The 11927-nt window shown below is 45.3% G+C and overlaps 1 protein-coding gene across 1 annotated transcript; it reads left to right on the top strand.

Moving 5' to 3' along the window:
• The first annotated feature begins 5435 nt into the window (after positions 1 to 5435).
• LOC145421947 (uncharacterized) lies at positions 5436 to 9229 on the top strand. Its single transcript, XM_080292947.1, has 6 exons — positions 5436 to 5508; positions 5660 to 5825; positions 5984 to 6487; positions 6991 to 7097; positions 7225 to 8753; positions 8820 to 9229. Exons 1-6 carry the CDS (start codon positions 5436 to 5438, stop codon positions 8928 to 8930), a joined length of 2490 nt encoding a protein of 829 aa, XP_080149073.1. The 3' UTR covers positions 8931 to 9229.
• Positions 9230 to 11927: the final 2698 nt, after the last annotated feature.

The following is an 11927-nucleotide window of genomic DNA, read 5'->3' as shown; positions in this document are numbered from 1 at the left end:
ATGTGGGGACTTTGCTGTGACTTATAAAGTGTCTGCTTACTTTTATTTGTTCTGTAAATATTGTAGTAGTGGCTAGTTTTAACCTTCTGATCCACACATCTGCTGCTGGTTACCAGTGAAGGAACTGATGTACTTTATTATAGTTTGTTAAAGATTTCTCTTTTGTTCTGGTCAATTTGAGCTTTAGTGTTTGTTTACAGCACAGCTGCATACAAGTGACAGCAAGTCAAAGTGAAGTTACCTGTCTGTCAGTAGCAGCCTGTATTCCGATTTATGTCTTTATTCAGTGTAAAGTTTAACTTTGTTGCCACAAAGACTTAGAGAGGAGGACAGAGAGGGCGAGAGCAGGATGAAGACAGCAAAGAGAGCAAAAAGAAAAAGTAAGAGAGGACATGTGGTTAAATTTACCAAAAGGATAAAGTTTATGAAGAGTTCACATAACTAAAGAGTGTTTTGTACTGTTATCAGTTGTGGATCCCCGACCTGCTGCTATAATAATTACTATGAGATTATATATTTGTTATTTTCTAGTTTGTAGTTGAGTGAGGAGGATGGAGAAAGAGAGGACAGAGAGGTTGTACAAAAACAGGAATAGAATAGAATAGAATAGAATTCAACTTTATTGTCATTGCACATGCACAGGTACAGGGCAACGAAATGCAGTTTGCATCCATCCAGAAGTGCTTTAGTGATATAGATATATTACAATATATATTAGCAATAGTATAGATATGTAAGTATATTACAGAAATGGGTCTATTATGGTATGTTATAATGTACACGGTATGAAGTATGTTGTGAATATTCTATAACTATAAGTATGTACAGGCTGTAGTGAGTACAAGCTATGTACAGGATATGAACAGGATATAAATATGAAAAACTATACAGAATATGAAATAAATAACTTTACAGAATCTGAGATATACAGTTATACAGAAATGGGAACTATGCAAGTTGTAAACAGTTGTAGGATTAAAGATTATTGAATGTACAGAATGATTATTTACACAGAGCTATACAGTAGTGCAGTTAAGATAAGTGAGGGTGTAGATAGTTTCTACAGAGGCTATATAAAGTGCTAGTGGTTGTGAGTGGTGGTTCACTCCATGTTATTATTATGTGTTTGAGGGTACAGTTGTCCATTGTGGGGGTGTGTATGTTCAGTCCATGAGTTTAACGTGGGTCAGATGTGATAATAATTTTTATAAAGTTTTTCATGTTTTTATTGATGAATTGCTTTCCAGTAGCACATTTCTAAAAATGCCAGTGAACATTGTGAACAGAGAATATTGATATGAATGATATCAGGAATCACTCCAACCACGGCTGAACAGGATGCCTGCCACTACAAATCTATTCTCCACTCATGGAATTGTAATGTTTGTCTAATTCAGCTGAGATGTGCAAACATGAAAAGGGTTGATTGCATTCACAATCAGCATATTCCATTAATAATAATTACAAGGCACTGCATGCATGACATTATGATTGGGAGGTGAGTCGCCTAAAAGTTGGAACCAAGAGTCTCACCTGAGCAAACATGAGACAGAATTCATGCTGAGGTTTTCAGACATGAAGCATAATTTAGGTCTTATTTTTCTGCTGGTTCAGTGAATTTCTGTCAGAGGATGAAGAAGCTCTCAGTGTTGGAATCTGTGAGATGTCAGCCTTCAACAAAGGCCTTGTTTGTCTGTTTACATGCCGTCGGGTGAACAGGGGATTCTGTGCTTTGTGTTTACATCGTTTGTGGGATTTACTGACCTGCTCTTTTAATTTGTTGTTCTTACTTTTTTTTTTTTTTTTTTTTTTTGGCCTGTCCCGTTTGGCTCTTTTGCCATCAGAATTGTTGTCTAAAGGCAAAGAAAGATGCCCAACGGATTTACTTTACCAAACTGACCATCCCAGCCTTGCCGTAATGGTCCATTTGATTCACCTTTTATTGTTTATTTTATTTTCACTTACTGAATACGGGACAGACTTGACTGGGGGAAAGAAGGGGAGAAAGAAAGAGGGAAAGAGAAACAGCTGAGAAGAGGGACGGGGGAGAAGGGCAAAAAACAAAAACCAACAGAATGAGCAGAGAAAAAAAATGCATATATCAATCACCTGGATCACCTGCTGAGAAAGAAAAAAGAAAGCAAGCAGAAGAGAACAAGAGTAATAGAATAAACAACATCACAATGATATATGGGAATATGACAGTAAATACTAAATATTAAACATTATTGTGCAGCACATAAGATCAACAGAACACAGTGTGCTTTGAGGTAGGAGCCAAAAAGGGTGTAGTTTGTGGGTGTGATCACCCGTGTGTACACCTGTGAGCATGGACGCGCTTGTTTTTTGTTTTTTAAAAGGTTCCTTCATGTAATGATCTGCTAGAGGGTGTGGGGGGGCCACAGCCCCGTCCTCCAGGGCGTGAAGCAGGTGTGGAGGAGATCAAAACTCCAGACATCCAGAGGCCCCCAGAACACAAGAGACCAAGGAAGACCAACAGAGGGGCAGCTGCGCCACTGTCCCAGAAAGAGCTGAGGAGAGTCCCAGATGAGGGCTCACTCAGCAGCCGCGGAGCAGAAGCCAGGGGGAGTTGCAGTGACGCGCCCGTGAGCTCCGCCGGCAGCCAGCTGCGCCTGAGTGACCGAGCCCCAGGCCGAGAGGCCGGGGGCACCCCACCTCCGAAGTGGCCCGAGCGAGCCCCAGGCTCCAGGCCCTGATAAGCGGCCACCAAGGAGTGAGCCGGTGTGTACCTGGACGCTGTCGAGGAGGGAAATTATTTTACTGCTATTGTTAAATAATTGTCATTGCATTAATAATATAATCTGCAGCATGGATATTGCATTCCAAGGTTTAAACAGTGTCTCTTTCAGAAAGACTGAGTTGCAGGCTGACAGGAAGTTGTATGTAGAAAGAAGCAGGAAGTTATTTTGAGCCGCAGGCTAAGACGAGGCTTTAACAATGTAACAGATAGCTTTAAGAAGGCCTTAAGCAGTTATGACTATTTTATATACAATGCATATCTGTGCTTATTAAAGAGTTGGAGCTCGGTCAATTAATTGGGGGTCGGAAGCTTTGTTCGGCGCGATGTTCGGACAATCTATTGTGCAAGTGACTTGGAGCCATAGAAGGAATCGCAATACATGCTTACAAAACACTTATATATCAGATCATTTTATATTAAGGTTTTAGTAGAGGTTCTTGATTAAAACATTTATTTAGTAGAAGACATACACATAGTCTCAGTGAGCTTCTGGTCTGGTAAAAGGTCAGAAGTGCAACAGGTGAATTGAGAAAGAGCATTTGAGGACGAGACACAGACAGTAGGTGAAGAGGTGACACAAAGAGCATGTGAGGTCAACACACACACACACACACACACTTTAAATTAGATTTATTTAGAGGAGAGGTTAGTTATGTTTGGCTGTAACTGCAAAATTGTCTTGGTAAAAGAGGAACCGTTTCTTGGTGTCTCGGCAAGAAAGAGGAACAAGACAAGAACTGAAAGGTAGACAGGAAGGGCTAGTCATGAAAATAGAAGATGATTTTCTAGGTGAAAAGTCATGATGATGTTGATCTGATCTATGTATAAAATGTATCTGTGACGCATGAAGGGGCGTCAGTAAACAAACCCTGATGCTATAAAATATCTGTTCATGCTTTGATTAAGTCGAAGACTACTTCCTGTCTGCGTACAGAGTTGTCTTCCCACGCGTGTATTCATTAAAATCATCGTTTGACTTCACCCGGCCGGATCGGTGTGGTTATTCTTCGATCACCTCTTGTACCCTTCCTCAATATTGAATCTTAACATTTGGGGGCTCGTCCGGGATTTGAACCCGGGACCTCTCGCACCCCAGCGAGAATCATACCCCTAGACCAAGTGAAAAGACACTAATCCGAGGAACTATTGGAGAGGTAAGTATACGGAGGTGAGCGCGTTGCGCATAAGGGTTGCTGGTGTCATATATTAACACTTTGAGGGCGAATAATTTTGATTGAGTGTCAACGCCTGAGAACGCGAGGACAGCGTCTAAAGTGCTGGGTTAAACTTTGTGTATCACCGAGCAGGGGAAGAGGAGCCAGTGGTTGCGAGAACAGCGAGACGAAGACTGAAACCGAAAGTTAAGCGTGTCTGGGTGACCTAGACCAAGAAGGTGGAGTCGACCAACGCCATTGGAAGAGGTAAGTCTGTGTTTCAGAGAATGGCTGACAGCTCGGGTGCGACACCTAGTAGGAAAAGGGGATGCAAACCTCTGAAGGATCAGCTCGAACAGCGTAAGAAAGCTGTTCGCTTGGCTTCCCCTGGAGTATTAAAATCAGCAGAGAAAGAGTGCCAAGCGATGGAGGTTGAGGTAAGTAAACCTATTATATCCCAACAGAAAGGGCTGGGTGATAAAATACCTCTGAGCTTGGTGTTAAAAACTGAAGGAGAAGTGTATGGACAAATGCATGAGGCCCTACGTGCGTCCATAGAGGCATTAACGGCATTGGAGGTTATAAAGCAGAGAGTAATGCAGGGAGGGCCAGAAGAGGAGAATGAAGACCGTGCGACGTCATCAGAAGAAGAAGACGATGAGGAGGACGAAGATGGAGGAGCTGAACCCCAACCAAGTACAAGCCTAATTTTGAGGAAAAGAAGTGTGAAGAGAGACCAAGCACAGAGACAGCCCATATTTAAGAGCTCAAAGGGGAAAGGAAAGTTGAGGAAGAGTAGAAGAGTGAGTTTTGAACAAGGAGCTCCTGACCCTGGTTTAAGTCTGCCTCTAATAGCAGGTCCAAAGAACGAACCAGTTTATCGCGCCTATAAGGTGAGAGATTTGGAAGCATTGGTTAAACAACTTCCACCAATAACTAAGGGAGAACATTGGGAAGGAGAAGAATTAGCGCTGGGCGACTTTCGCACTTTGGCCGGACGTTGTATGCTGGGTGGTGGGTTAGCAGATGTAGAGCAGATAGCTCAAACAACCAGATATGCAAATGACCTGAAATATCATGAGGTGCAGAGTGACTTAGCAGATGCAGTTCGGGAGAAGGACCCAACTCCTAACTTTGGAGCCATTCCAAAAATTATTTGGGATCCTAAAAACACACCCAGAGAGTGTTTAGCTAAAGCAAAGGAACAATGGTTGTTAGGAACAGGAATACATCCGGGGAAGGAGGGTGAAAGTAGAGCGTGGTTTCGTTCGGCAGTGCTGGCAGGGCTGCCCAACCAGGTTGCAGTTGACTTGGAAAAGAACCCAGATTTTGCCGTTGCAGACTCGGTGCAGTGGGAGAGACATGTGACCCACAGACTTCAGCAGGAACAGGATTTGACGAACAAACAAAAGAAAGAGTTAGATGAAGTACAGGCGCAGCTGCTTAGGCTGCAGCTGGGTGAGGCTCGCGAAAAATATAATGCGAAGAAAAAAGAACCGAAAGAACTAAATAAGACTATAATGGTGGCAAGGCCTCAGCCCGATCCTGTGCCTGACTGGCCAGATCAGGATCCGGGTCTCTACCCTGATGATCGTTGGCCCGCCAATGCACCAAGGCAGCGTCAACCCGTAGGGAATTGGGGGACCGGTGGACCGCAGAGAGGGCGTGGTGGATCCGTGAGGGGAGGACAAAGGGCTCGGAATCCGGGGAATCCTGGCAGTGTGTCTTGGACTGGCTGTTACAGCTGTGGAGCAGAAGGACACTGGTCCCGAGAATGCCCTGAATCGCAGCGAAATTATCAGAGGCGAGGCTATCAACCCCAGGCACGAGGAGGCCCAAGACAAAGAGTTGCTTACAGGGGAGCACATCAAGCTCCAAACCCGAATGCAGCACCAGCCCCCCAGTACCCAGTAGCCGACTGGGGCTGGGAGGGGGAGCAATACTGATGGAGCCCGGAGAAACTGAACAGCGTGGGGACGGCAGAACCTATGCTGTCAATGATGATGATCCAGCATTGACAAAGCTGGGAAAACAGACTTTGAAGCACCAATATGTGGTGTCCTCACAGGTGCCTGGAAAATCTCATGGGCAGGGACCTGCTTGTGAAACTGGGATCACCTTCAAAGACTCAATATTTAGTCCAGAACTCTGAACAACCCACTGCCGAAATCTACTGGGGGAGGCTAGTGGAAGAAGGCATTCTGAGACATTATCAGCTGTGGAAACCCTGGATAATGAGCCTGGCCGTCTATTCCCCCCCGCGAGATCCTTTCCACGTTACACTCTTTTATGATAGGGAAGATAATGATATCTATCGGGAACAGTTCCAGTCTGATCTTGAGGGACAGACGTGGAATGTGCAAACACATAACATTTATGTTGGACCAGAAGGTGTGGCCGCGGCTGTGAAATTTACTGATGAACAACTGCCTTGGTACAATGTGGGAGAGGATTCAGCCCCTCACATTACATTGGCGGTCCACGAGGGTCATGGGCCAAGAGATCTGGGACCAATGGTCAAGCGGGCGCTGGACAACGCATGCTGGCAAAGCACCCAAATTCCAAACGTCTGGTATGCACCAAAATGTAAAATATATCGCATAACTTGTTTGTCCAACGATGCAGTGATCTTAGAACATAAAGAAATCTCCAGAATACATGGCAGGGAAAGAATGGATCATCCTGATGCAGTAGCTGAGCTCTCAAAATTGCCTGGTACTTTGTGGTCCGCAGGGCCCACAGATGTAGGTCTAGCTAACTGTTCGCCTGTCCTGTTCCGGCTGAAGTCTGACATACCATTTAACAGACCATAATAGAAGCACAAAACTGAAGACCAAAAGTGGTTCACATGTATTGACCTAGCGAATGCATTCTTTTGTCTCCCACTGCACGAGTCACTCAGAGACATTTTCTCATTTACATACAGAGGCCGCAAATTTAGGTACACACGCCTACCACAAGGCTTTGCACTCTCACCAGGAATTTTTAATCAGGTGTTGAAAGAGGCATTGTCCCCATGTCAACTGCCAGGGGGCTGTACATTAATAGAGTATGTTGATGATCTTCTTATTGCAGCCCCGTCAGCAGCGGCCTGTACGGCAGCATCGCTCGTGGTGTTGAACAGATTGGCGGAGTGTGGCTTCAAAGTGAGCAAAGAAAAACTGCAGTTGGTCCGGCCAGAGGTAACATTCCTGGGCCGGGTGATCGCACACAGATCAGTGGGGTTAATGAACACACACAGAGACCAAATTCTGACACATCCAAAACCAAGAACTGTGAAGGAGTTGCTTTCCTTTCTTGGCTTGACAGGTTACAGCAGGCAGTTCATTCCGAACTATGCGGGTAAAACGGCCCCTTTAAGGGACCTGATCAAGAAAGTTGGTGTTCGAAATCTGAAGGCTGAATTGCCTTGGACGCCGGACACAGAGACAGCGTTCATTTCACTAAAACAGGATTTGTTAAGAGCCACAGATCTGGCCACACCTAACTATGATGAGGCATTTTATCTTGATGTTTCAGAAACAAAGGGAGTTGTGAATGGTGTGTTGTTTCAGAAAAAAGGGGGAGGTAGGGATGTACTTATGTATGTTAGCATAAGATTAAATTCAACAGAAGCAAGGCATCCCACATGCACACAACACGCAGCAGGAGTAGCAAAGATAATTCAGAAAACAGCACATATAGTGAGGGAACACCCACTGAAAGTGCTTACTACACACAGTGTAGTGGCCTATGTGAACTCACAGGCATTCACAATGACTCCACTGACGCAACAAAGGTTCAGCAAAATTTTAGAGGCGCCAAATCTGATATTCACACATGAAGGAATAAATATGGCAGACCTAATGGGGTCAGGAGAACCACATGACTGTATTAAGAAAGCCCAGGTTGAAGGAAAAATCGAGGGACAACAGTCGGCCCAGAGAGCTGAAGTGATAGCCCTAACTCGAGCCCTGAGGTTGGCTAAAAACATGAGAGTGAACATCTACACTGACTCAGCATATGCGTTTGGAGCAGCTCATGTGGAACTGGCTCAGTGGAAGGGAGCCGGGTTCAGAACGGCCACTAATGCACCCATCTGTCACAAAAAGGCCCTGGAGGACCCAGACGAGGTAAGTATTATAAAATGCAAAGGCCACTCACAAGCAGACAGTATGGTGGCAAGAGGAAATCAGAAAGCTGACGAAGCCGCAAAGGAAGCAGCGGGCTACAAAGGACAGAGACAACTGGTGCAGGTAACCCCAGAAGAGGAGGTTAGCACTAACAGCATGGAAGAAGTTAGACAGGCTCAGGAGGAGACATCCCCAGAGGAAAAGGGGGTGTGGGAAAACAAAGGAGCCTGGCAAGATGGCGGTTTGTGGAGGGGGCCAGATGGGCGTCCCGCTTTAACGGCCAAAATGGCGGAACAAAAGGTGAATGAGGCTCACGGGCTTGGTCACGTGGGAGTGAAACAGATGGAGAGAAATTTGTGCCGATGGTGGCATCCTGATTTGAGAAGGATGATACTGGAAAAGGCCAGAACGTGCCTAATTTGTGGGGCATACAACCCAAAGCCAGCAGTAAAACCTGAAGCTGGTAAGTTTCTCATGCCAGAAAGGCCAGGAGAAGAGGTCGTGATTGATTATACCGACATGATTGATACAGGCCCAGGTGGGGTGAGGTATTTGTTGGTGTGTGTGGATGTTCTGACTGGATGGCCCGAAGCATGGGCGACCAAATGTGAAGACGCGAAAAGCGTGATTAAGTGCTTAATCAATCATTACATTCCAAGGCATGGGTTTCCCAAGAGAATTAGATCAGACAATGGTACTCACTTCAAGAATAAAGATTTGCAAGAGGTAGAGAGGATGTTGGGAGTGCAACATAAGTTCGGGACGGTCTTTCATCCTCAATCTCAAGGAAAGGTAGAGAGGATGAACCTAAATTTGAAAAACAAGTTGGCTAAAATTTGTGCGCAGACAGGGCTAAATTGGGTCGCAGCCCTGCCCATTGCTTTGATGACCATAAGATGTTGATGATGATGTTAACTTTGTATTTCAGGTGCAGTTATAACTATTTTATACATATTGCATTTTGTGCTTTTAAAGGAGTTGTGGCTCAAATTTGTCTCTGGAGGGTCACGAGCCTTTGGCTAGCGCTATGATTAGCCAATCTACTGTGAGGATAATATGAGTTCATGAAGGATTGCACACGCTTACAGACACAGAGTTAAGAAACACACATGACAGTAGTGATTCCAGGCAAAAGGCCCTAAATTCATTTAGCTTTTAACTGAACTTAAAGAAGGACCAAAGAGGAAGGAAAGCATATATTTTGGTTAGAATTAGAAGGTATTGTTACATTAAAGGAGCAAAATGAAATAAAAAGGCTATACCAAAACAGGTGATAACATAGGAAATGTGAGGTTTTAAAATGAAGTTAGTGTTAACACATAGGAGTTGTTTCAAGGCAGCATTTAGCTATGATGAAATGTATACAGGAGCAATTGCTTATATGCTTAAACTTAATTGATTAAAGTGGTTGTTTTCTTTTGGAGTAGATTAACTTGCAGCAGCGACAACTTGTGCACAGGATGTTGATGATCAGATAAGGGGAAGTAGAGCGAGCAACTGGACGTGAAACCAGCGCTTAAAAGAATTTTAAAGTGATGAGTAACGTTGAAGAGTATACATAAATACAAGTCAATAAGTTAAGAAGGTAATTAGGATCAGGCTTTTGATTAAAGAGTCCCAGATAGGATAAGTTAGGGAGATGCAAGAAAAGGTGTTTTGTTTCCTTTGCAGAAGATCGATCTCGGCGACCACAGGAGGGGCGAGGATCCTGGAGATCTCGAGGTTCGAGACCACCAGAGAAGGGTCTGCGTGAGGACACAATGTATTGTGACCTCTGGTGTTCCAGAGGTCAAAAGGGGGAGTGTCGAGGAGGGAAATTATTTTACTGCTATTGTTAAATAATTGTCATTGCATTAATAATATAATCTGCAGCATGGATATTGCATTCCAAGGTTTAAACAGTGTCTCTTTCAGAAAGACTGAGTTGCAGGCTGACAGGAAGTTGTATGTAGAAAGAAGCAGGAAGTTATTTTGAGCCGCAGGCTAAGACGAGGCTTTAACAATGTAACAGATAGCTTTAAGAAGGCCTTAAGCAGTTATGACTATTTTATATACAATGCATATCTGTGCTTATTAAAGAGTTGGAGCTCGGTCAATTAATTGGGGGTCGGAAGCTTTGTTCGGCGCGATGTTCGGACAATCTATTGTGCAAGTGACTTGGAGCCATAGAAGGAATCGCAATACATGCTTACAAAACACTTATATATCAGATCATTTTATATTAAGGTTTTAGTAGAGGTTCTTGATTAAAACATTTATTTAGTAGAAGACATACACATAGTCTCAGTGAGCTTCTGGTCTGGTAAAAGGTCAGAAGTGCAACAGGTGAATTGAGAAAGAGCATTTGAGGACGAGACACAGACAGTAGGTGAAGAGGTGACACAAAGAGCATGTGAGGTCAACACACACACACACACACACACTTTAAATTAGATTTATTTAGAGGAGAGGTTAGTTATGTTTGGCTGTAACTGCAAAATTGTCTTGGTAAAAGAGGAACCGTTTCTTGGTGTCTCGGCAAGAAAGAGGAACAAGACAAGAACTGAAAGGTAGACAGGAAGGGCTAGTCATGAAAATAGAAGATGATTTTCTAGGTGAAAAGTCATGATGATGTTGATCTGATCTATGTATAAAATGTATCTGTGACGCATGAAGGGGCGTCAGTAAACAAACCCTGATGCTATAAAATATCTGTTCATGCTTTGATTAAGTCGAAGACTACTTCCTGTCTGCGTACAGAGTTGTCTTCCCACGCGTGTATTCATTAAAATCATCGTTTGACTTCACCCGGCCGGATCGGTGTGGTTATTCTTCGATCACCTCTTGTACCCTTCCTCAATATTGAATCTTAACAACGCCCATCCCCGGACACAAAGAACCACCAACGCACCGATGTCTGAGGGGGTCCGCCACTGGCAGGGGAAGTGGTGGTAGGGGGAGATAGGCCTCCAAACCTTGGAGGGCCTGAGATGTCCCCAGAGAGGTGGTGTCTGATACCCAACCTGACATATAGACACAGACATACAGGCACACACAGACACAAACATCCATTCCCACCCTCATGCTCTCATATGCACTTACTCCACACTCAACCAACGTGGAGACAGACATAAAGAGACGTTGTACACACGATCACACTCCCCAAGCGTACTCTACAAACCGGGTCTAGGTGCCCTCGCCCCTGGAGGGGGGAACTGCACCCAGACCCAGGTGGTGTTTCCCTTTTCCCTGCGGTGGGGGGAGGCAGACCGCCCCGACTCCGCAGCAGCAGGAAGGCTCCACACTCCAGACCGCAGTCGGACGGCCAACTCCTCCTCCTAGCCCCCCTGCTCCAGCAGGTCGCAGAGAACGGGGGTGAGAGAAGACTCCAAACCTCCCTCCACCCGCTCATTGTAGTGTTGATGCATGTGTGTTCTAAGGTGCATTTAAAACCCAGGAGGGCATGGAGCTACCTGCCAGAGAGCAGCAGGTAAGCGCATGGTCCCTCCTGCTAGCCCTCAATGTCTACGTGTATTTAAAATTGAGAGGTGGGCAACGATGCCAGGGGTGGGGTGTACACCCTGATGGTACTTTGGACTCCGTGTATCGTGCCCACCCCCAAGATCCTATATGTATGTGTAATGAGAGTGTGAATAATGTGAATGTCTAAGTTGTGGGATAAAATTGAGGCAGAGGCAGCCAGAAGGGGACGGGGGGGGGGGGGGGGGGTAGCCTCCTCTGCACCCTGGTGACATACCCCTACTCCAAGGCCCTGCATGTGTGGGTGGTTGTGGTGGAGCGGGAAGAGGGAGGCAGCTGGAGATGGGGAGGGAAGGAAGGGAGGGGCAAGTGACCCCTCCCTGGGGCCAGCTCCCCCGCTGACCCCAGTAGGCACCCCCATACTCCGCGACCCGCCAGGGA

This window comes from Astatotilapia calliptera, chromosome 18 (assembly GCF_964374335.1).
Source record: "Astatotilapia calliptera chromosome 18, fAstCal68.1, whole genome shotgun sequence".
In the NCBI taxonomy this organism is placed as follows: domain Eukaryota; kingdom Metazoa; phylum Chordata; class Actinopteri; order Cichliformes; family Cichlidae; genus Astatotilapia; species Astatotilapia calliptera.
The sequence above is the reverse complement of the archived record's forward strand: the minus strand, read 5'-3'. Positions and strand labels throughout refer to the sequence as shown.